General features: G+C 44.2%; 2 protein-coding genes across 3 annotated transcripts; one reads left to right on the top strand and one right to left on the bottom strand.

Annotated features, from left to right (window-relative positions):
* The first annotated feature begins 3,921 nt into the window (after positions 1-3,921).
* On the top strand, positions 3,922-25,634 carry LOC138801055 (gamma-crystallin-3-like). Of its 2 annotated transcripts, none has more exons than XM_069983481.1 (3): positions 3,922-4,002; positions 24,333-24,575; positions 25,136-25,634. In XM_069983481.1, exons 1-3 carry the CDS (start codon positions 3,952-3,954, stop codon positions 25,409-25,411), a joined length of 570 nt encoding a protein of 189 aa, XP_069839582.1. In that variant the 5' UTR covers positions 3,922-3,951; the 3' UTR covers positions 25,412-25,634. The 2 variants fall into 2 exon arrangements, with proteins under 2 accessions (XP_069839582.1, XP_069839581.1); XM_069983480.1 differs by lacking the exon at positions 3,922-4,002 and adding an exon at positions 5,760-5,835.
* On the bottom strand, positions 15,467-16,486 carry LOC138801026 (chemerin-like receptor 1). Its single transcript, XM_069983421.1, has one exon. It carries the CDS (start codon positions 16,484-16,486, stop codon positions 15,467-15,469), a length of 1,020 nt encoding a protein of 339 aa, XP_069839522.1.
* Positions 25,635-25,850: the final 216 nt, after the last annotated feature.

The following is a 25,850-nucleotide window of genomic DNA, read 5'->3' as shown; positions in this document are numbered from 1 at the left end:
AATGGCGTGAATGAGAGCGCTGTGTTCCAAAGGCTGCCACTAACTGTGCACCTAGCTCCTCTCTATAATAATTTATTTTTTCCTCCTGTTGGGAAGGGTGAATGAATTCGTACACTTGTTGCGATACCGTGGGTCCAGTAGTGTGGCCAGCCAGAACTCATCCCGTTGACGAATCCTTTGCAAGTGTGGGTCAGCCCCTAAAGCATATCAACATGCGTTTAGCCATTTCCACCAGGGAGTGGGAAATGCTGCCAATGGGTACTGCCTCCATCCTCCTCATCCTCCTCATAGCCCTGCATATCCTCCTCTGGCCCCCCTCTGGTCTGGCAGGAAGGCTCATCTCCTTCTCCTCCACCTGTCTTCCCTAAGAGTTCCTGTGCGTTTAGGTCCTCCTCCTCAGCTTCCTCTCCCTCCTCTTCCGCCAAGCCTTCCTGCAGCGACCCAGGCTGCGACAGTGGCAAGACCTCTTCCCCCTCGCCACTGAGTCGCATCAGCATCAGCTCCAGTACATAAAGCATGGGTATGATGGTGCTCAGTCCTGTGTCCTGCCCACTGACCATAAAGGTGGCCTTCTCAAAGGGTCGTAGCAAGTGGCAGGTGTCAGCATGAGCTACCACTGGCAGAGCTCCAGGTTACACAGGGGAGTTGCCGTGTCCACCTGCATCAAGAGGAAATCAGTCAAGGCCTTCCTCTGCTCATAGAGGCGGTCCAGCATGTGAAGGGTGGAGTTCCCCCGCGTGGCTACATCTCAAATGAGATGATGATTGGGAAGACCATTCCTCCGCTGCAGGTCAAGGAGGATGTGGTGAGAGCGACTTGAATGGCTAAAATGGTTACACAACTTTCGAGCCATTGGCAGCACAGTCTGTAAATGGGATGAAGACTTTAGAAAGTGTGTAACTATGGTTTAAACTAGGTTTAAACTAGGTTTAAACCATGTGCCATACACGGGGCATGCCTCATACCTTCTCAATGCAGCACGGAGAGAATGTTGCTCCCATTGTCACTCACCACCGTCACAACTTTAAGATGGCGTGGAGTCAGCCAGGAGAGGATTTCCATCTCGAGCAGGCGGTGCAGTTCTTCCCCTGTGTGTCTCCTTTCACCCAGGCAGGCTAGATGCAGCACAGCTTGACACCTCCATGCTACACCCAAGTGGTACAAGGGAGGAACACTGGCGGTTGAGGAGGTTTTGGACCTCATGGAGGAGGTTGAGGAGGACCATGACACAGGAACCCTGCTGTGACAACGGGGTGGTGTCATCGCCCTTCCCTGGCCAAGTTGCTGGAGGTCCGCCGGCCATATAACATTTACCCACTGAGCAGTAATGGACATATACTGCCCTTGCCCGTAATTACAGCTCCAGATGTCTGTGGTTAAATGTACATGTCTGCTAAATGAATGGCTCAGCGAGTCAGCAACCTTTTCGCGAACATAGCTATACATGGCCTGGATAACTGTGTTGGAAAAGTAGTGTTGACTCGGCACCTTCCACCGTGGCTCCGCACACGACATCAGTTCACGTAAAGGTGCAGAGTGGACAACTTTAAACGGCAGAGTCTGGAGCACCAGCAACGTGGCCAAGTGGGCGTTCAGCTTGACTGCTGCGGGATTTCTGGGTGCATATGTCTTCCTCCTTTATGGGGACTCAATGATGCCAGGCTGCCTACTGCTAGCAACACAGGGGCCACCAGCCGAAGAAGAGAGCGATGCCACACTCCCTTCCACAGAGGAGGTCTGACTCTGTGAAAGGCCCCCCTGACTACTGCTGCTTCCTTCTGCTGTTGACCGCTGCTCTGCCTGGGCCTGCTGTGACCCACTATCACCCCATTTCTCCCAGGTGGAAAGGTGAGGGTGTTTCATATGGGCAGCCATGGCACTGGTGCCAGGATGGCAACTCTTGCCTCTTATAATGTGCCTGTCGCACAGGCGACAGATGACCGCATAGGTATCCTCCGGGCAGTGGCGTAGCCACCGTGGTCGCGGGGGTCGCCGCCGCGACCGGGCCCGCCACAAGGGGGGCCCGCGGGGCCCCCCGATCAATCACTCTTGTGACCGCAAGCATTGTTTTGCTTGCGGTCACAAGAGTCTGGCTCCGTCTTTCCCACGGCTGCTGCGCGGCTGCCGGGGGTGTCGCGTCTTACCCCCGGCAGCGCGCGCATCCCAGAACTCCCTGCGCGCCTTGGGCCCTGACTTCCGGTTTCCGGCGCGCAGGGAGTTCTGGGATGCGCGCGCTGCCGGGGATAAGACGCGACACCCCCGGCAGCCGCGCAGCAGCCGGGGACAGACCAGGAGGAGTGAGAATCAACGTGGGAGCGCGATGTCAGGTTTTTTTATCAGCCTGTACGGGTGGGGGGAAAGGAGGGGGGCATCTATGAGGGTGGGGGGAAAGGAGGGGGCCATCTATGAGGGTGGGGGGAAAGGAGGGGGCCATCTATGAGGGTGGGGGGAAAGGAGGGGGGCATCTATGAGGGTGGGGGGAAAGGAGGGGGGCATCTATGAGGGTGGGGGGAAAGAGGGGGCCATCTATGAGGGTGGGGGGAAAGGAGGGGGCCATCTATGAGGGTGGGGGGAAAGAGGGGGCCATCTATGAGGGTGGGGGGAAAGAGGGGGCCATCTATGAGGGTGGGGGGGAAGGAGGGGGCATCTATGAGGGTGGGGGGAAAGAGGGGGCCATCTATGAGGGTGGGGGGAAGGAGGGGGCCATCTATGAGGGTGGGGGGAAAGGAGGGGGCCATCTATGAGGGTGGGGGGAAAGGAGGGGGGCATCTATGAGGGTGGGGGGAAAGAGGGGGCCATCTATGAGGGTGGGGGGAAAGGAGGGGGCCATCTATGAGGGTGGGGGGAAAGAGGGGGCCATCTATGAGGGTGGGGGGAAAGAGGGGGCCATCTATGAGGGTGGGGGGAAAGAGGGGGCCATCTATGAGGGTGGGGGGGAAGGAGGGGGGCATCTATGAGGGTGGGGGGGAAGGAGGGGGGCATCTATGAGGGTGGGGGGGAAGGAGGGGGGCATCTATGAGGGTGGGGGGAAGAGGGGGCCATTTATGAGGGTGGGGGGAAAGAGGGGGGCCATCTATGAGGGTGGGGGGAAGGAGGGGGCCATCTATGAGGGTGGGGGGAAGGAGGGGGCCATCTATGAGGGTGGGGGGAAAGAGGAGCCATCTATGAGGGTGGGGGGAAAGAGGGGCCATCTATGAGGGTGGGGGGAAAGAGGGGCCATCTATGAGGGTGGGGGGAAAGAGGGGGGCCATCTATGAGGGTGGGGGGGGGGAAGGGGACCATCTATAAGGGAAGGAGGAAGGGGACCATCTATAAAGGGGGGGGAAAGGGGACCATCTATAAGGGAGGGGGGGAAGGGGACCATCTATAAGGGAGGGGGGGAAGGGGACCATCTATAAGGGAGGGGGGGGAAGGGGACCATCTATAAGGGAGGGGGGGGGAAGGGGACCATCTATAAGGGAGGGGGGGAAGGGGACCATCTATAAGGGAGGGGGGGGGGGAAGGGGACCATCTATAAGGGAGGGGGGGGAAGGGGACCATCTATAAGGGAGGGTGGGGGGAGAGGGGGCCATCTATAAGGGAGGGTGGGGGGAGAGGGGACCATCCATAAGGGAGGGTGAGGAGAGAGGGGGCCATCTATAAGGGAGGGGGTAGAGGGGGCCATCTATAAGGGAGGGGGTAGAGGGGGCCATCTATAAGGGAGGGGGTAGAGGGGGCCATCTATTTGGGGGGGCAACATAGGGGGAGAGGGAATACACAGAGGGGGGCATATATTATTAGGAGGTCACATAGAGTCAGGGCTATCCACTAAATGAGGGTGTAAAGGGGACAGTACAGATGTGCAGTGTGTAGAGAGATGGAGATGGTGTCAGAGTGTGGAGCCTAATATGTCTGTCTGGCAGATTCTGTGGATTCGTGGCTTGGAGAAGTTCTCATAACGGCCCAGGACGGATGGAGAAGATGATGAAAAGGAAAGAACTCCGATCAGAAAAGACGTCTCCTGTGAGTCACCTGATATAACTGCACAGTAATGTATATGGTGTATAGAGCCTGTGTAGAGCTGGGGCCACCTCTATATGACTGGATGAGGTGATTTAGTATACTGGATTTGGTCAGTAACAATATGGTGGTGATGGTAGTGGTTGTGGTGTGGCGGTAATGTTTCCTCCCTATATACTGGTATTACTGGTAATATTGGTCTCAGTATACAGGATTTGGTCGGTAACAGTATGGCGGTAATAGGTAATATCTGTCTTGGTGTGTGTGTGTGTGTGTGTGTATATATATATATATATATATATATATACATACAGTGGTACCTTGGTTTAAGAGTAACTTCGTTTAAGAGCGTTTTGGTTTAAGAGCTCACAGTTTTTCAAAATTGTGACTTGGTTTAAGAACATTGCTTTGGTTTAAGAACTTCCTGTATTGGGTGGGAGCGCGAGTGGAGAAGGGGCATGGCCTGCATAGCGGGGTCCACAGCACTGTACTCTAAACACCTTCCAAATCATAGCAGATCCCCTTCAGGCTGGGGCTTACATCAGGGGACAGGACTGTGTGGGGGGGTAATCTCTCCATAGCTGTAACCCCTCTCTCCCCGGACAGAGAGTGCTGCATGTATGTGCCCACATCTGCCCTGCTCATTCCTTCATGCTCCCTGCAGTCTCTATCAGCCCTTGTGTTTCCCATCCTCTCCATTACTGTACAGTACAGAATAATAAATATATTTGGGGCGTGGAACCAATTGTCTGCATTTACATGATTTCTTATAGGAAAATTTGCTTTGGTTTAAGAGTGGATTTGGATTACAAGCACGGTCCTGGAACGAATTATGATCATTATCCAAGGCACCACTGTGTGTATATATATATATATATACACACACACACACAACAATAGCATCACTTGGTCGTGAAAGGAGGGGGGGGGGGCCCAAGTTGGCCTCTCGCACCAGGGCCCAGGAGACATTAGCTACGCCCCTGCCTCCGGGCACTTTTTAAAAAAACTGCCACCCAGGCGAGGTGTAGAGTCTAGTACCGACAGGCTGCGAGGATGGGCGGGCGCTGATACTAGGACCTGCAGTGGAGGAGGTTTCCCCAGTGGTCATCTGCTTGTCCCGACTACTGTTGCCTGCCTGCTTTTTAGTTGTGGCAGGCCTGCTGGCGGACGGATTACCGATTGACGAATCCGTCGAATAAGCCAAATCCTGCCGTGGATCCCATTTAACATCCGATGTAGCATAATCCTGTTCCAGAATGATGCTATCATCCTCATCAGGCTCCAACAAGAGAGAAAAGGAGAGGCACTCACCGTATAAAATCTTCTTTATTGAATGCTTTTAAAACATGATCCAGGGAGTGTAGCAGACAGCATGGGACGCCGAACAGCAGCTGATAGTGTGAAGGCCCTTTCCCGCGCGCATGCGCGCTTCCTCAGACACTGCTTCACTCGCTCACCTGCAAACCTAAATAGTATCTCGGACTACAGGTGAGAGAATGTAACTACAAGTAATATGACTTAACAAATATAAACAGAGTGTGTACGTACAACAGTTAAAAACAGTTACTGTGAAGATACAGATTCTGTTATGGAGAACGGGGACAGTAAATCATAGTAAATCATAAGAACATGCTTAGATCGATACGTTCATTAAGACCGCATTCATTTTGTGCGTTTGCTTGCATAATAATTCTCGCTTCTTTTTGTAGTAAAATCTTGTTAGTGTCTCTGCCATTTTGAGGGAAAACACGTACCAGTCCCATGAATTTGAGATGGCGAATATCACCCTGGTGCGTTTCATCTATGTGTTGTATGAGCCGTGGGACCCCTTTCTTGGTTCGTATAGACCTTATATGTTCAGAGAACCTTTTATTCAAAGGTCTATTGGTTTTACCCACGTAGAAAACCCCGCAACTACAAACAATAGCATACACAACATTTTTGGTTTTACAGCAGATCATGTCTGTGATAGAGAAGAAGACACCTCCCAAAGTTATGCTTTTACAATTGTAGAAATAGTCGCACCAATTGCAGTTGCCACATTTGTGATTACCGGCAGGTAATGTTGTAGTTAGCCAGTTTTTCTCTCTATTTATATTATCTTTGAATTTACTGCTCACTAGGGCATCTTTGAGGTTTTTACAGTGACGGAAAGTTATGAGAGGAGTATTAGAAAAATATTTAGTTAGTATAGGATCCTGAGTAATTAGATACCAATGTTTCCTAATGGTGTCTCGTATGGTATTCGCCATTGGGCTAAACCTAAAAGAAAAGGTGAAGCGTGTGGTGGAATCTTCCTTATTGTGTGTGTGATTTTGACTTCTATATTTTTATTTTTTTTTTTTTCTTCTTCTTCCAATGCCATGAATGAATTTAGTGATATCTTAAGGGCTCTATCTCTAGCACAGACTAAGTCTGCTTTAGGGTAGCCCCTAAGAGTTAATCGCTCCAGAAGTTCCTGGGATTGTGTAAGGTAGGTAGCATCAGTACTGTTAATGCGTCTTAACCTTAAAAACTGTCCATACGGTACAGCCTTTTTGGTATGGGCAGGATGGTAGCTGTTGTAATGCAGAAAAGCGTTGGTAGAGGTGGGTTTTCTAAAGCAGGTAGTTTCTAGATGGTCATCAAGCACTGTGATTAAAACATCTAGAAATTCTGTTTGCTTAACATCTGTCTTATATGTAAATGTCATATTCATGGAATTGGAGTTGAGATATGTTATGAACTCAGAAAAGGTCTCAGCTGTACCTTCCCATAATACAAATATGTCGTCCACGAATCTGAAAAAACATTTAATGGCATGTGAAAAGGGATTATTTACATTAAAGACCATATTTTTCTCTAGAATGGCAAGATAGAGATTGGCAAGGGTACATGCGACGGGAGTACCCATCGCAGTACCCTCTTTTTGTATGTACCAGTCTTCACCAAAAGTGAAAGCATTATTTTCCAGAATAAGTAATAACCCGTCACATATGAAATCTATGTATTCAGCGGATCTTTCAGTAAGGGAGAGAAGTTCGCGTATGGTCTGGACACCGAGTGTTTGGGGGATCCTGGTGTACAGGCTTTCCACTTCGATTGTCCCCAAAATCATGTTGCTGTTAAAAATAAGCCCTTCTAGGGCTGTCAGGAATTGGGTGGTGTCTTTAACCAGCGCTGGGACACTCTCAAGGGCTGGTCTCAGTAGCCAGTCAGGTATCTGGAGAGAGTCTCAGTAACTGAGCCCACCCCAGACACGATGGGCCGGCCAGGGGGTGGAAGGATGCCTTTATGAATTTTCGGTAAAATGGTACCATATGGGGGGTCTAGGTGTAATGGGCATTAATTTAGCAGCTTTTTGTTTAGATAATACTCCTTTTTCGACACTAATGTGTAGGAATGTCTGTAACCGTGTTTTAATCTTTTCTGTGGGGTTGTGATTGAGTTTGGTGTATGTTCTGGTGTCATTTAGTTGCCGTAAAGCTTCCGACAGATAGTTTTCTCTCTTGTTGGAACTGTACTATATTGCTGCTGCATTCCCCGAGAGAGCACCCCGTTATATAGGCTTTCGGCTACGTGACTATGCATGGTGATTTGGTGTAGTGCCGGTCTACTGTTTCTCCTATATAGTATCCTCATCAGGCTCCTGTCCAGCCCTCTCTCGTCTACTGCCTACTGCTCTCCTCCCAGGCCTAACATGGGCCTGCTCTGATATCGCCTCCGACACAGCTATGCCCTGCACTTGATTGTCCCCTGTCTCTTCCCCCACGTGCTCATCATCATCATCATCAAATAGCAGTTGGCTGCTCATAGACGCCAACAGTTCCCTTGCAGGCGGCGGGTCAAAAGTTAGCGGGATGTTGCTGAGGATGTCAGATGGAGGACGTGGGGGAATTGCTGCGTGCCTGTGCTAAGTCAGGGTCGTGTCCGAGGTACTCACAGATACCTGGCTGGCTGTCTCACTACTTATCCTTGTGGACGTCGAAGTGTGAGCCAGCCACTCCAGGACTGTGGAATTAGATGTGTGGACACAACCCTGGTGTGATAAAGGAAGCTCAGGCCTGCCACTGGACCCTCTTCCTGCGCTACTTCCTCTTCTGCCCCTTGAGCAAGACTCTCTGCCCTGCCCTCTGCCTGAAACGCTTTGTGAGGTTTCCTGCTGCCGCTGTGCCATGACTTTATATTCAAATTCTGATTGCTACACTTGGTAGATGAGAACAGTATTTTCTGTAATACATAGGACTTGTATATATATATATATATATATATATATATATATATATATATACATATATATATATATATATATAGGACTTGTAATATATAGGACAAGTATAGAAAGTGTCTATATACATATAGCCCTTTTTTTTTAAAGATATTCTGCTATACACCTGCACCAGGTATTCTTGTCTCTCAGGATAAGACGGATGTGATATACACACTATCAATCAGATGGGTCCAAGTATATAAATTGTGTATACATATAGCACTTTTTGAACCCCTTGCCGCAAAATGACGTTTGGGAAACATCATGTAAAGCAGGTAGTTCCTGCAACATGATGTTTCCCAAACGTCATGTCTTCCCTGCCTCCCCCCGCTGACCCTATAGAAGATCAGGCAGCAGGAGGAGGCTGTGTCACACAGCTTCCTCCTGCTGCCACTGCCCGGAGGGGAGCCGCGCTCCCCCGGGGAGTTAACCCCATAGACGCCGCGGTCGATGCGACCGCAGCGTATATGGGGAGTTTTGAAAAATGGCGGCGATCGGGCGGTGGGAAGGGGCTGTGGCATGTTGCCTCCTCCCGCCGCCACTGCTGATGCTCCCCCTGGCGGGTCTCTACCCTCTCCAGTACCGGCGGATCGCCGCTTTTACCGCTATAGCGGCGATCCTCCGGTACCGGCCATTACCGGCGCCGCCGCTGCATTTCATCTCCCCCCACCGTAAATCCACGGTGGGGGGAGATGAAATAAGTATAAATCAGACCGCAGATCAGCCCCCTAGTAGCCAATCACTAACCCCCCCCCTTCCCTGGGCGGCCATCACATCCAAGATGGCCGCCCCCATCGCTGTGAACAGACTGTCTGTTCACAGCGATGGACATAAAAAATGAATGAAAGCCCTATGCTCTCCACCACCGGAGGTAGCGGAGAGCATGGGGCAGTGATCGGGGACCACCCTGTGGGGTCCCGGAGCAGGCAATCGGCGGTATATACTATATATCGCTGATCGCCTGTTCCCAGTGCAAAGAAGCACTTTTTATCCCCTGTCACCATAAATAATTGGTTACAGGGGATAAAAAGTGATACTGTGTGTCCCCCCAAGTCGCCCCCCCCCCCCAGTCCCCCCCGTCCCCCAGTCACCCGCCCTTCCCCATATACTCACCGGATCCACGGAGGTCCGTCCTCCTCGACGGCCTGGCTGCTTTTGATGTGCGCATGCGCGTGAGAAGCAGTCAGCTCTGAAAATTTAAAGTGACAGAGATCAATTAGAAAATATCACAGTAATCATAGTAATATAGTGAAAATGAATGTGTAAAAGCACAAGTGAAAAAGTGTAAATGTGAAAAAGTGAAAAACATACAAATAAAATAAAACACACTTTTTATTATAGTAATAATTGCAGTTTACTCCCAGATTACCCCTAACCACCGCAGGTTGCCCGTTTCCCCCCCAGGTTGCCCGTAACTGCTCCAGATTGCACGTAACCACCACACTTTGACCGTAACCACTCCAAATTTTCAGTGACCCTCTGCAGATTGTCCATAATCACCCCAGTTTGCTCGTAACCGCCGCAGGTTGCCCGTAATCACCGCACCTTGACCGTAGCCACCCCAAATTGCCAGTGACCCCCTCCAGATTTTTTCGTAACCCCCCAGATTGCCCGTAACTACCGCACATTGCCTCTGACCACCGCACGTTGCTCCTTACCACCGCACGTTGCCCCTGACCACCGCACGTTTTCCCTGACAACCGCACGTTGCCCCTGACCACCGCACGTTGCCCCTGACCACCGCACGTTGCCTCTTACCACCGCACGTTGCCCCTGACCACCGCACGTTGCCCCTGACCACCGCACGTTGCCCCTGACCACCGCACGTTGCCTATAACACCGCATTTTGTCTCTAACCACCGCACGTTGCTCGTAACCACCCCAAATTGCCAGTGACCCTCTCCAGATTGGCCATAACCACGCCAGATTGCTGTAACCACCCCAAATTATGTGTACCCACCCCAGATTACCTATAAGCACTTCAGTTTATCCATAACCACCCCACGTTGCCCGCTCCCACCCCACGTTGCCCGTAACCACCCGACATTGCCCGTTACCACCCCACATTGCCCGTAACCACCCCAGATTGTAAGCAACGCAGGTTGCCATAACCACCGCAGGTTGCCCGTAACCACCTCCAGATTACCCGTATCCACCTTCAGATTACCCGTAATCTCATTTTTTTATTGTATTTTAGTAACTGCGCTATTCTAATAACTATTACTAGCTGCGGTTTTGCCCCAGCAAATTGGCACTCCTTCCCTTCTGAGCCCTGCTGTGTGCCCATACAGTGGTTTATGCCCACATTTGGGGTACCGTTTTACTCAGGAGAACCTGTGTAACAGATTTTGGGGTATGTTTTCTCTCCCATTCCTTGTGAAATTGAGAAATTTTAAACTAAACGAACAAATTATTGGAAAAATTCGAGTTTTTCATTTTTACTGTCTTATTTTGAATACTTTCCTCTAATACCTGTGGGGTCAAAATGATCACCACACCCCAAGATGAATTCTTTGAGGGGTGTACTTTCGAAAATGGGGTGACTTTTGGGGGGGTTCTCTTCTGCGGACACTACAAGGGCACTGCAAATGCACCTGGCGCTCAGAAACTTCTTCGGAAAAATCTGCACTGCAAAAGCTAATTGGCACTCCTTCCCTTCTGAGCCCCGCTGTGTGCCCATACAGTCGTTTATGCCCACATATGGGGTACCGTTCTACTCAGGAGAACCTGCTTTACAAATTTTGGGGTGCGGATTCTCTAATGTTCCTCGTGAAATTGAGAAATTTCAAACTAAACAAACATATTATTGGAAAAAATCGAGTTTTTCATTTTTACTGTCTAATTTTAAATACTTTTTTCTAATACCTGTGGGGTCAAAATAATCACCATACCCCAAGATGAATTCTTTGAAGGGTGTACTTTCCAAAATGTGGTGACTTTTGGGGGGGGGGGGGTTCTCTTCTGCGGACACTATAGGGGTTCTGCAAACGCACCTGGTGCTCAGAAACTTCTTCAGCAAAATCTGCATTAAAAAAAGCTAATTGGCGCTCCCTTCCTTCTGAGCCCGGCCGTGTGCCTATACAGTCATTTATGCCCACATATGGGGTTGTCAGGAGAATTTCTTTGTCTATCAACCACAGGACACGGATTATCTGAATTGAGGATAAGGTTTATTACTTGTTAACAAGGGCACCCAGCTTCCACCAAGTGCTTCCACCAAGTGCAAGAACTACACCGTCTCTTTGTATTTTTTACAGGATATTTGCGGTTAGCCTAAGAACAGGTGTAACTTCTGTCTCTAGAGGTACAGGGCGTTAAGCTTCCTGTTCAGAGGTGCAAAGAGCGGTCAACCAGGCATTTTAGCTTTATTTCCACACGTCTGCACCTTTCACAATCTAACATCTCTTTAAAGTTCAACACTTAAAGTTCAACACCATTATATACCTCCTCAGTAACATAGTATACATGTCAATTATGTATATTGCCTCTATAAGCTTCTCAATACCTAGGATTGGGCGCAATCATTTAAGTTTCATTAGCGCATAACTATTCTATGAATATATTTTAGTATGATTAACCTATCAAATATACTGGAGATAAGAAAATAAGTACAGATATAGAATTTTTCTAACATTCCCTCCTGTGCATACAAAATATAAGTAGAATTGTCATGTTTTCAATATAAAATGTCCATAATGAGATATGGTTTCCAATTTATACTTCATTTAGACATCCTTGAGTTCGCATTCGTCGTTATCACACATGGAAGGGTTGATCTGTTGATACATCGTTTTAGTCAGCGAAGTGTCAATTAGTCTCTGTATGAGTCCTCTTATGCATGGGATAGCGCAACATCCACAAGTAGTTAGGATACCTGCAACGATGCCTATGGATATTAAGGTCGAAGTTACCAGTCCTGACCACCTTCCAAACCAGCTTTCCTTCCAAGAGGTAAACGGATCATCATATCCAGAATTTTCAGATAATTCATCGGACAAGGCTGTCAATCCTTTGAGGGCTCTTGTGATACTTCCATCTGGGGCTGTATTGTTAGGAATAAAAGTGCAACAGTATCCTCCTATCATTTTACACACACCTTTTTTTTCTGTCAACAACATATCTAAAGCCATTCTGTTTTGCCAAGCCATCCGCGAGGTAGGCCCTAGTTGTTCTGCTATTCCTTTAATTGCGCCTCTGGTATTGTTTACAAATCTCTGTTGATTATAATATATGTAATTTATCCAATCTACATTCTTATTTACGGTTACCCACCAGAAGATGGACTCCCACCCTGCAGCAATCTGATTTCTGGCTTTATACTCGTTCAGAACACCTCGAGGAACTCCAATGCTGTCTATGTAGATACTCGAATTGAAAGACCCCTTGGGGGAGTCCCTTTTCTGCCTCATGGTTCTACTCACCTGTTCTGGCCAACCTTCTGACAGTAAGTGGAAGGGCATGACAAGCTGTACCAAGGCACAATCCCCTTGAGAATTCTGCTCGATTCCAGCATGTAGTCGATTATCCCCACATAACCACATGTCAGACCTCGGGGTTAGTCAGCTTGGCCAGATGGGCAAGTAGTTCCGATCGTTCGAGACATCAATTCTTTCTCTACAATATTTATCATGGAGCTTCCCATAGTTGTGTCCATTCCCTGGAAGACTAAAACAAGTATCGTTACCAGGATAAGCAATTACCTGTGGTGGTAGGTCCAATGTGTTGGTTGGTGGGAACAAAAGCGACAGAGTTTTACATTTCTCCTCTTTTTCAGTGAGTTTATACCTGTTAACATATAATTTTATCATGCATCGTAGTCCCTCAGGATCGTTCTGATTGTTCAATGGAAATGGGACTGTACCAAGGTGTGGTCTAGCTGTTGCACAAGCTATGCAATTTTCTTTTTTAAAGCTTCTTGCCGTATACCTGATCCACTCCAACCATTCATTCTTTTCCTCATATCCTACTTCTAGTGTTAATCTATCTTCATATGTCAAGTTGGTGAATCTAACAAACTGGCCTATTTTTTCTATGGTGGCACCTCCTGGTATCTCTACTTTGGATTCTACCTTGGTATTGGTTTTTACATCTTGTATGATGATAAAGAGATGTCCTACAGGGTCTTTCCCTGAAGCATCTGCCGCTATTGCATATAATCCCTGATCTGACCTCTTTGGGTTTTTTAATGTGATTAGTAATTCATTGCAATTATCAGACGTTGTACAAGGGGACTTGTTTTTCTTTTTTATGGAAAATCTGTTATACAAATCTTTGTCACGAAAACTAAAAGAGTTACTATAAGGTTTCTCTCTGGTAGTCCACCAGGCTGACATCCACTTTTTGCACCATACGCTATCATAATCAGTTGGGTCGTCAATAACACACATATACTTATCTACCTTTCATAAGGGCATAGTTTGACCTTGGGATTTGCAGTAACCATTTAACAGAGTACAAAAATCAATCTGTATTGTGGCTTCTTGGCCTTCAATAAAAGTGGTATTAACAACTTTAAGGCCTTTCAGATCTCTGTTCTCCTCCTATCTACCATAACTAGTTGGATCCACCTGTTTACCCTGTACTATCTCTTGGAGTACACATATCACTATCCCTAATAGATACATTCCTAATCTGTCTCTTCACCGGGAGAGGGAAGGGAGAGGGAAGTTGGATTGGATTCTTCGGCCACAGATTGTTCTGAACAATCACCCTTCTCGGTTGAGACAGGTTATCCCTTCTGAATAACCTCCCTTTGTAGTGGACTTCTGCGAACAGATTCTATTCTTTCCCTTCCTGTTCTAATCTCACCAATTTACAATGTGACCGATGGATCCAAGAGATTCTTTCTGCTATCATAATCGTGGTGGGAGCAGTGAGTAGGATCTGATATGGACCTTCCCATCTGGGTTTATACCGGTGGTTCTTAACATGTCTGCCCATAATAAGTAAGGGAAGACTTCTCAAACTGCATTTTTGACCCCCTAGGCTGGACATTTCCAAATTAACGCTATATACCTGGGAGAGAGCCCTGACTTTTGCCTAATAGACAACTGAGTGGGCTTGTAGCCAAACGATTACTGGAGGACAACCATTTTTCTTGGTACCGGCTGCTGCTTATGCAGCCTCTCTCCTACTTTACCCGGTACCAGTGACCAATCTCATCTTCTGCTGCCCAGCAGGACGTTTACCTTGTGTTGTCATAGGTGAGGCATCCCTTTTGCCCCTTCAGTCTTCCTAGCATCTATTGCATAGGGCAAATCTACCAGTTATATTGTACTCGTCATCATGAGTCTCACATTCCTATGGATAATTTCTTTCAAAAGTTACAAATTAAACAAAATTTCTAATAGTAAAAATTTATTTTTAAGTACTGAACACTGTGGATGTACTGTAACACTACCATCCCTCCTGTTGACACATGATTCTATCCATGGGTCAATATTGGAACATCTTATAACATAATTTATACTTATTAGTAGTGATGACATATAACCTATATCACTTATTTTCCACTTCCCTTATGCAATTCCAACCGCCTTTTCAACATAGATACTACACAAATGCTCTAAGCATTTACCATTTCTTATTATGCAGTGTTTTTTTTTTTTAAACACTTACCATATAGAATAATAACTACTAGTACCCTGATGCAAGCATCATGCTCCCCCAGGAACACCGACTCTTATGCCAATAGATGTACTATCACTACCCTTATAATGATTAGCCTTAAAAAGACTCATAAGTTTTAGAAACCCCCATTGTCCTAAGCATTCAGTCGGTGTATCTGAGAGAACATCTCATCCGCATCTTCAGCTTAAAACTTGTTATAAATCTTTGCTTGAGGCTATTCCTGCCCTCAGACAATATCTCTATCATTTTAGGATTATTAGCTGAACGCACAGATGGTGTCAACCATCTAATTTCCAATGTTTAAAGTAATAATAATATAGACACATAATAGGAATACACACATACATATATGCACCCCTGCACTGCACTACTTAAAACTTTACAAACTTTCATTAAAAGAATGTTATTGCAGACTCTCATGAGGTTCCCCATTTACTTGTTTACAAAAATCAATGATGATAACAATGATAATAAGCCAGGCTAGCAGAAATATTTTGCTATCAAGTCTCTGCAAAAAATATAATACCATTAAATTCTATTAAGCCCATTCAATATTTTTCTTCTTCTCTCTTTCCTTTATGTCTTAATCTAAGTTTCAAAGTTTCGATGTGGCATAGACTTTTCCTGTTTCACGAGGCCTGACCTGTGAGTATCTATAAATGCTTTTTCCAACTTAGCCTGGAAGGAGCCAAACAACTTTTCTTTAAAATCTCGACCGATAAAAACATAGAGGATAGGGTTAATACAACTATTAAGGATGACAAGGAGTATGGTGAATAAATATACAGAATCATCTACATAAGAAATTGATACGCTTGTCCCAAATATAAGGATAAGAAAAAATAGATGACTGGGGAACCAACAGGCAAAGAAGACCAGCACTACAGCTCCAATAGTCCTTAGAGGTAGATAAGACACAGTGTTGTTTCTCCTTTTAACTCGCCAAACCATCACAATGTAACAAAAAACAATAATGATAAAAGGTAAGAGAAAAGAGAGCACAAATTGTAAAATTGTCTTCCTTGCATAACTGGACTCATTTATATCAACTATACATACATTTCTACCATTAATATCAGCTGCTTTTGAATACCTTATAGCAACCACAGACCAAGCAGAAGATATCATCCATATTATCAGAACAATGGTATAAGCCGGTTTCGGCCTCTTGTGGTTTTGACACCATACTGAAAACACTACACAGATACATCGATCTACACTGATCACTGTAATCTGGAGACCACTGACTCCCATGTTGAGGTACAATGAAAAATCAATTACCCTACACACAATGTCGGGTTTTTTATACCCAAAAAACATTTGTACATACATCAAGGGGCACAGCAATAAAAACGTGAAATCAGCTAGGGCCAAGCTAAGAAACCACAACACTGTGACCGTCTTTCTCATTTTAAAAATCCCAACCCAGATTACAAGACCATTTCCCATGACTCCCAGTAAACAGAACAGCGAGTAGATCATTGTGAAGCATACATCTCTATATCTTATGGATGTGCGATTGCTGTATTGTACATTGTTTTTGGATGGAAAGTACTCCTCAACATAATAAGCATTTTCCAAGGAAACAGACAGTGTTGTACTTTCCATTGTCTCTGCAATCTGTATCAGCCCAAATGACTAACGGGTTACAAAAATATAGATTATAAGTAGGTCAAATATGTATATGTCTGTAACCTTCTTATTCTTTTCTGACCACTAGGTGAAACCATGGAATTACTTATTTATCTATTTAGACTTTATTATTTTTCAATCACACAATCCGTCCTAATGATGTAGGATTCAAGGGTTAGACTTTCAGGTGTTACATAGAGGAAATCACATACATCATTTTACCATTTCACAACAAAAAATTTCCTTACACTTAGTAAATAAATGTGGTAATTAATCTTAAATATCCTCTAATCAAGGAAACCAAATTGGAATCAGTTCTGCATTACCCTAAGTATTCACTATATAATCTTAAACTTATTCAATCTTATAAAACAACAAAATATAAAGCAATACGGAAAAAAAAACTGCAGTATATATTATATTGGTTATTACTCTTATTCCACTTTCCTAGGTACCATACCTTTTTACGTGCACGGAGTATGTCTTAGGTCTAGAAGACGTCTTTTGTATCAAAAATATTTTCCAGGAGGAAACAAAACAAATAAGATGTGATAACAAGGAAACACAACACAAAAGGACCAAACCTTCAAAACAATTCACATCCACTCACCCATTTAACGACCAACAAACAAAATAGGGTTAACTCGAAGAGGTGGATGGGGAATAACTAGTAATGTGTTTGACTGTTTTCATCACAATTTTGTCGGGCTCAGTAGACCGAAACCACACCTAATGGGCTCCCTTATACACGCAGGATTTTATGATTTAATCCTCATTTTCATTCATACACATAAATCATTCAGAGAGCCTCATATGTTTGACTAAACAAAAAATGTCGTTTCCATTGGCCTTGAGGTCTACGCGAAAAGACAGGACAGATTTAAACTCAATAACACGGAACAGAGTTTCACCAATTTAACAGACAAGACAAAGGGCCCAAAACACATTAACAATCTAGATCCTCCTCGATCTCACTGGACACTCCTTGGCATAAAAAATTACCGTCTGGAGTTTCCTTTGGTGTATACAATTTATCTCTCTTCAGGGTATGAAAAGGTACCCCGAGTGATGATTCTGAGGGAACACCGTGGACCTTAAGGGTCAAGCTTTGTCAGTTTCCTACTGTCTTAAATACACTGTTCCTTATCTCAGGACAAATTAAGGCTAACTTCCAAGGTGTTGGTATTTGTAACAGCTGTCTAATTAATACTATGGATGTTAGGCAATAAGGACATGTCGGTTGGAGAATTTTTCTACGTTCAATTTTGGAGGAACAAATTTTTCAGAGCTCAGCGCTTATCTTTAACATGCTGCACAGAGAGCTTTACAGTCCTTAGGCTTTACAGTCCCTGACCTTACAGTTTCAACACACAGTCTATTCAAACTTAGGTGTTGTCACAAGCCACTGTCCCTGACCTTACAGTTTCAACACACAGTCTATTCAAACTTAGGTGTTGTCACAAGCCACTAACCTAGGCTGCCTCTCATCCCTTAGGCTTTACAGTCCTTGACCTTACAGTTTCAACACACAGTCTATTCAAACTTATGTGTTGTTACAAGCCTGACTAACCCTGGGCCACCACAATGTCACCGTCCAATGTTCAATGATGATCCTTTGGTCACACGTTCCTCTTTTGATCAAATTAATTTAAAAAATAAAAAATGTTTCTTACCAGAATTCAGATGATCTCGTTCCCAAATTCTCCAGCTATTTTTCAAATCCGTCACTCCTGCCTCAGTGGCAATTGGACTGGCCTCAGTTTGCAACCGATCTTAGGCTGGAGGGCTTGGTGTTCAAAAAGTCCTGGAGATTGTGGACTTTTTCCCGTATACGGTGTTCAGCCCATACCGTGACGAGGCTAAGAGGTGTTGGATTCCGGCTCGAAGGACCAAGATGTCAGGAGAATTTCTTTGTCTATCAACCACGGGACACGGATGATCTGAATTGAGGATAATGTTTATTACTTGTTAACAAGGGCACCCAGCTTCCACAAAGTGCTTCCACCAAGTGCAAGAAGTACACCGTCTCTTTGTATTTTATACATGATATTTGCGGTTAGCCTAAGAACAGGTGTAACTTCTGTCTCTAGAGGTACAGGGCATTAAGCTTCCTGTCTAGAGGTGCAAAGAGCGGTCAATCAGGCATTTTAGCTTTATTTATACACGTCTGCACCTTTTACAATCTAACATCTCTTTAAAGTTCAACACTTAACCCATTATATACCTCCTCGATAACATAGTATACATGTCAATTATGTATATTGCCTCTATAAGCTTCTCAATACCTAGGATTGGGCGCAATCACTTAAGTTTCATTAGCGCATAACTATTCTATGAATATATTTTAGTATGATTAACCTATCAAATATAGTGTAGATAAGAAAATAAGTACAGATATAGAATTTTTCTAACAGGGTACCGTTGTATTCAGGCGAACCTGCGTTATAAATTTTGGGGTACATTTTTTCTCTTGTTCCTCGTGAAATTGAGAAATTTAAAACTAAACAAACATATTACTGGAAAAATTCGGGTTTTTCATTTTTGCTGTCTAATTTTGAATACTTTCCTTTAATACCTGTGGGGTCAAAATGCTCATCCTACCCAAAGATGAATTCTTTGAGGGGTGTACTTTCGAAAATGGGGTGACTTTTGGGGGGATTCTATTCTGCTGACACTACAGGGGCTTTGCAAACGCACCTGGTGCTCAGTAACTTCTTCAGGAAAGTCTGAAACGAACATATTACTGGAAAAATTCGGGTTTTTCATTTTTGCTGTCTAATTTTGAATACTTTGCTTTAATACCTGTGGGGTCAAAATGCTCATCCTACCCAAAGATGAATTCTTTGAGGGGTGTACTTTCGAAAATGGGGTGACTTTTGGGGGATTCTATTCTGCTGACACTACAGGGGCTTTGCAAACGCACCTGGTGCTCAGTAACTTCTTCAGGAAAGTCTGAATTAAAAAAGCTAATTGGCGCTCTTTCCATTCTGAGCACCGCTGTACGCCCATACAGTGGTTTACGCCCACATATGGGGTACTGTTGTACTCAGAAGAACCTGCGTTACAAACTTTGGCATGCTTTTTTTCTCATGTTCCTTTTGAAAATGAGAAACTTTAATCTAAACGTATATATTATTGGAAATTTTTAATTTTCGATTTTTTTACGCCCTAATTGTGAATACTTTCCTCCAGCCCCTGTAGGGTTAAAATGCTCATTATACCCCTAGATTAATTATTTAAGGTGTGTAGTTTCCAAAATGGGGTCACTTATGGGGGTCTTCAGGATAAAAGCCTTCTAAATCAACTTAAAAAAAGAACTGGTCCCTAACTTTCACAAAAATGTGATAATTTGCTAATACATTTCTAAGCCCCATAACACCCTAAAAAAGTAAAATGTGTTAAGCAAATTATGCCAGAATAAAGAAGACATATTGGTAATGTGATTTAGTAACTAATTTATGTGCTATGACTTCCTTTTTTAGAATCAGAGAATTTCATAAGTTCATAAAATGCAAAATTTTCATGATATTTTGATGTTTTTCACAAAAAAACACACAAAGTAGTGACCAAATTTTGCCACTAACATAAAGTGCCATATGTGACGAAAAAACAATCTCAGAATTGCTAGCATACGTTAAAGTATCACTGAGCTATAAGCGCATAAAGTGAGACAGGTCAGATTTTGAAAAATGAGCCTGGTCATTAAGGCTAAAACAGGCTTTAGAGGCAAGGTGTTAAAGATATAATGCTATACTCCTGCACCAGGTACTTTTGTCTTTCAGGATAAGATGGATGTGATATACACACTATCAATCAGAAGGGTCCAAGTATAGAAATTGTCTATATATATATATATATATATAGCACTTTTTTAAAGATATAATGCTATACACCTGCACCAGGTACTTTTGTCTCTCAGGATAAGATGGATGTGATATACACACTATCAATCAGAAGGGTCCAAGTATAGAAATTCACGTTTTGTTTCTGTGCACCCTTTGCTGTCCTATGCCTAATCTATCTAACTTTTGCCCTCTCTATATTTCTCTCTCAATCACTAGATGTTTCTCTTTTCCGCTTTCCTAATCTTTCCTTTTCCACAATATCTTTTCAGTAGTCTGTAGTACACAATAGCAGCAGCAGCAGCTTGCTTCCTCTCTCTCTCTCTACACACTGCATGGTGCGGTCATGTGACCGCTCCTCTTGAAGCAATACCGACGTCACATAGGGGATGGGCTAGTGCAAGATCCCTGCTGATTGGATGTGTTCCGAACACTTCCTGCTTTCTAGAATGGCGGCTGCCATTTTAGAAAGCAAGAAAAAAAATCGGAGCGGATTTCCAAAAATCCAAATCCAATCGGACTCGGATTTTGGGAAAAATCCGAACCGGATCCCATACCGGCCCAACCGATTCGCTCATCTCTAGTGACCATGTGGATGGCAGATAATGTGTCCAGTAACTTATCCACCACCCAGTCTTCAACGCAGTCCACCCACGCTAGCCAGGGGAGTGGAACCCTTGCTCCAGCAGCTCAGCCTCCTTTCCCACAGCCTGGTCCCTCCAGGGAAAGGAGGGATTCAGATCCAACATGCTCCTAGGTACTCTTTGCTGGACCATACCCTGAGTCTGAGCAACCGGAGCAGTTGATCTGTCCCCATGCCCAAACTTTACAACTCACGGAGTCAGTGGGTGATAACAGTGGGGACTTGCAAGTGGGGTTTGAAGAGGTGTCTGATGATGACGATAAGACCCGGTTGTCAGACAGTGAGGTTATTGTCATGGCTGTAAGACAAAGTGGGGAGCAGAGTGAGGAATTGGAGGAAGAGCTGGTGGATGAGGACGAGGTGACTGACCCGAGCTGGGTGGATAAGCCTAGTGAAGACCGTGCTTCTGAGTGGGAGGCAAGTTCATCCACAGGATCGGTTGGAAGAGGAAGAGGGGTGGGTAGAGGGAGAAGCAGGGCCAGAGCAAGTAGATCAGCAACTGTTTCACGGAGTCAAACTCCCGTGACTAGGCCTAGATGTTCGCAAGTCTGGAGGTTTTTTAAAGAAACTGCGGATGGCCAATGGACTGTAGTGTGCAACCTGTGCCACATCAGGATGAGCAGGGGAGCAACCACTACAAGCCTACCCACTACCAGCATGTGCAGGCATATAAGTGCTAAACACCCCACTCAGTGGAACCAAGGCCTTTGAGTGACTGCAAGTCATACCCCTGCTCATTCCCCTGTGTCACGTGCTGGCTCTGTCAGTCCCCCGCCAAGGCCCCAGGCTTTTAGGAACCTCATAGCGGTGGCTGTCCCTCGGTACTCTGCTGTGTCAGGCATAATTTTTGGGAGGTTCCAAACCTGCCTTATCTACCTTGTTCACTTAGTTCTCACCGTCATGCTGTGTCAGGCCTAATTTTTGAGAGGTTCCATGCCTGCCTCATCTAAAGGCCGGTAAAGGCCACTTTATGGTCTTTTTTTTTTCAAAGCCTACCACAGACATTCACTCCCTAGCTTCTTCTTGCAACTTACGGGGCCTCAGGGTACACCACTATTGAAACCGCAGCAGTGTAAACAGGTGATCACATGGAGAGAACACACAAACTTCATGCAGATGTTATCCTTGGTGGGATTTGAATCCAGGACCCCAGCGTTGCAAGGTTACAGTGTTAACCACTGAGCCACTCAAATACAAACTCAAATTCAAACTCAAATTCAAATTAAAACTTAAATTCATACTCAAATTCAAAATCAAACTCAAATCAGCGTTGGGGAGAAGTGGTGAGTCCCATGATACAGGAAAAATTACCCCAACTGCAAAAGTAGTCAGTGGGTGTCATGTGATCAAGTGGAGAGAATTAACTAACTTTATGCAGATGTTGTCCTTGGTGGGATTTGAACCCAGGACCCCTGCGCTGCAGGTTTACAGTGCTAACCACTGAGCCACTCAAATTCAAACTCAAATTCAAACGCAAATTCAAACGCAAATTCAAACACAAATTCAAACTCAAATTCAAACTCAAACTCAAATTCACACTCAAATTCCAACTCAAACTCAAATTCAAACTCGAATTCGAAATCAAACTCAAATTAAAAATCAAACTCAAATTCAAAATGAAACTCAAACTCAAATTAAAACTCAAACTCAAATTCAAAATCAAACTCAAAATCAAACTTTAGATCAAATAAGTGGTGAGGAGAAGTGGTGAGTCACATGATACAGGGAAACTTACCCCAACTGCTAAGGTAGTCAGGGGGTGTCATGCCCCAGCCCAGGTAAGTCTAGTAACTTAAAAAGACAAGTTATTAAGGGAGGAGGAGGGGAGCAGTAAGTATGTCTGTCACTGGCAGGGGAACACTCTCCAAGGCCTTTGACCTTCAAAGTGACCCTCAGGCCTTTGACCGTGGTTGCATGTGCCTCGCCCATCTTGATCTGGGTCAGCACTATTGTCTTGAGGTTGGCCACCAGGCTGTTGCCCAGAATTTGGTGTAATGGTGCCATTAGGCAGCCTCAAAAGCATCCATGCATGCTGCCTCTGCTGTTTCCTGTCCATTTCCATGGTGTTCCGTGGTGTAAGGCTAAGTTTTTGAGTGGTTCATATGCTACCTCTGTTTTAATGGTTCCCTGTGTCCTCACCGCCATGCTGTGTAAGGCTACATTTTCCGATGGTTCCTATGCTACCTTTGTTTTAATGGTTCCCTGTGTCCTCACTGCCATGCTGTGTCAGGCAAAATTTTGGGGTAGTTCATATGCTACCTCTGTTTTAAAGGTTCCCTTTGTTCTCACTTCCATGCTGTGTCAGGCTAAATTTTGGGGTGGTTAATATGCTAGCTCTGTTTTAATCCTTCACTCTGTGATCACTGCCATGCTGTGTCAGGCTAAATTTTGGGGTGGTTCATATGCTACCTCTGTTTTAATCCTTTACTGTGTGATCACTGCCATGCTGTGTCAGGCTAAATTTTCGGATGGTTCATATACTAACTCTGTTTTAATACTTCACTGTGTGATCACTGCCATGCTGTTGCACAGAATTTGGTGTAATGGTGCAATAAGGCAGCCTCAGAGGTATCCATGCATGCTGCCGCCGCTGTTTTCTGTCCATTTCTATCATTTTCTGAGGTTGACAGGTTTTTCCAAAACCTTCCCTGTGCCGAGCTTGGGTCCCCTGCAAATATGCTCGAGTTTCCCATTGACTTCAATGGGGTTTGTTACTCAAAACGAGCACCCGAGTATCGGGAAATATTTGTCTCGAGTAATGAGCACCCGTGCATTTTAGTACTCGTTAATCACTAATGTACAAATTACATTAGTGTTTGTATAAATGTTCGTGTTATTGTTTTAGTGTTTTTTTCCCTGATGTTTTATGTTATAGTTATGCGTGTCTAACAAAAGGTACAATGTGTTACACTAATTTAGTCATGTGATAGAAGAGAATGCTTTTAGTGTAAGTGTTTTGTATAGTTGGCTGCTTTGGGCTTTTGAATTCTAGTGAAAGCAAATTACTACAACAAAAGTCAAAGCAAACAGTGAGAACTCCATAGTGTAAATAAAAAAACTATTCATTCTGATTAGTTGGCACAAAATTCTGTATGTCCCTTATGCAACAGGAGATGTATATAAGGACTATCTCCATCCAGTCAGTTAGCAGTTGAGGCTGGGTAGTCAGACTGATAAAAGAAAAGCATAATGGGCAAGGTAAGAAATTGATATATGATTTTGTACTACAAAATGCATTTAGTACCCTTTAACTTTAACATTAGTTAAAAAAAAAAGTAATTTGTTTATGTAGCTATGTGGTTATTAATATGTCTATATTGACCTTTTAATTTCACAGATTATTTTCTACGAGGACAGAAACTTCCAGGGTCGCTCTTATGAGTGTAACTCTGAATGCCCAGATTTATCTTCATACTTTAGACGCTGCAACTCTATCCGTGTAGAAAGTGGAAACTGGATCTTGTATGAACACCCCAACTACAGAGGACACCAATACTTTCTCCATAGAGGAGAGTATCCTGACTTCCAGCAATGGATGGGTTATAATGACTCCATTAGATCTTGTCGCATAAGCCCTCAGGTCAGTTCTTAAAGGTTCAGCTAACTTTATAAACAGATAAAACATATAGTAATTCTTTCATAAGCCTTCTAATGTTCCACACATGCCAGATTACAGAAGATATTCTCCTCTAGAGGTATTGCTTGTATTGCAGAATATTATTTTATTGTTACTTTAGTGACACTATTTAATTTCACACAGGTCATAGTTACTAGAGAAAACTTACACAGCAAATATGACCATATTCAACAGGAAAATCTGTATCTGTATATATATTGTTGCCTTGGTGTCCCAGTTCTGCTTTCCATTATGTTCTTTTTTTTATTATACAGTAAAAACCTGATTTTGGTTTCAGAGAAACTGAATTGCTGGCAAACCTTGGTTTGGGGAATTAGATTTAGAATGAGAGCCCAGGTATAGGTTGTTTTACTTTTACCATGAAGGAAGTCAAATATACTCTTTGCTGCCATGCTCCTATCCTCTATGTATGCCAATGTAAATTATCTAATAGACAACTACAATGTTCTACTAAGTTGAATAGGAACAATGTTTCAACATTTTTAACTATTTTGTTTTATCAGCATCAGGGCTCATTTAGAATAACCCTCTACGAGAAAGAAGATTTCAGAGGTCAGATGATGGAGTTCAGTGAAGATTGTCCTCATGTCTATGAGAGATTCCGCTACAATGACATCCATTCTTGCCAAGTGCATGATGGATATTGGATGTTCTATGAGGAGCCCAACTTCAGGGGACGCCAGTATTACCTGAGACCTGGACAGTATAGAAGATTTACCGAATGGGGAGCTTCTAATCCCAGAATTGGCTCTCTAAGGCGTGTGCATCATTTCTACTAACCTACAAAAAAGGAAATCCTATAGTATTATTTCAGTCCATACAAATCTTCTTAACCAAGCCAAAATGTTATATACTATTTTGGACATATCCATCATTTGTTTTAAGCTGAAACATTAAAGTCAAGGAAAAGAAGATAATTAAAAAGATCCTTCAGTGTATCAACGTGAGAGCATGTTTAAAATCTGACCCTTACTAAAATAATAAAATATATTTTTAAATCTCTTTTTTCGCCTAATTTATGTGTATATGTACACCATACACCATTTATCGATATATACGTGCATATAGATGGCTTCTTTTTAAAGTTATCTGTTGAAAGTTTGGAAATCAATATAGCAACACATCATAGCCATAATTTACATCAGTCCCTGGCTGATCTAGGGGGCTCCCAATCACCACCTCAGTCATGTTTACTCTGTAGTTCCTCCCCCAATGGCT

The sequence above is a fragment of the Dendropsophus ebraccatus genome, chromosome 9, assembly GCF_027789765.1.
Source record: "Dendropsophus ebraccatus isolate aDenEbr1 chromosome 9, aDenEbr1.pat, whole genome shotgun sequence".
Lineage (NCBI taxonomy): Eukaryota > Metazoa > Chordata > Amphibia > Anura > Hylidae > Dendropsophus > Dendropsophus ebraccatus.
The sequence above is the reverse complement of the archived record's forward strand: the minus strand, read 5'-3'. Positions and strand labels throughout refer to the sequence as shown.

Coding starts and splice junctions, on each gene's coding strand:
- LOC138801055 (XM_069983480.1), top strand. CDS start 5,761: ATGAATTTGAGATGGCGAATATCACCCTGGTGCGTTTCATCTATGTGT. Junction 5,836..24,332: donor GCCGTGGGACCCCTTTCTTG/GTTCGTATAGAC, acceptor TTAATTTCACAG/ATTATTTTCTACGAGGACAG. Junction 24,576..25,135: donor CTTGTCGCATAAGCCCTCAG/GTCAGTTCTTAA, acceptor TTGTTTTATCAG/CATCAGGGCTCATTTAGAAT.
- LOC138801026 (XM_069983421.1), bottom strand. CDS start 16,486: ATGGAAAGTACAACACTGTCTGTTTCCTTGGAAAATGCTTATTATGTT.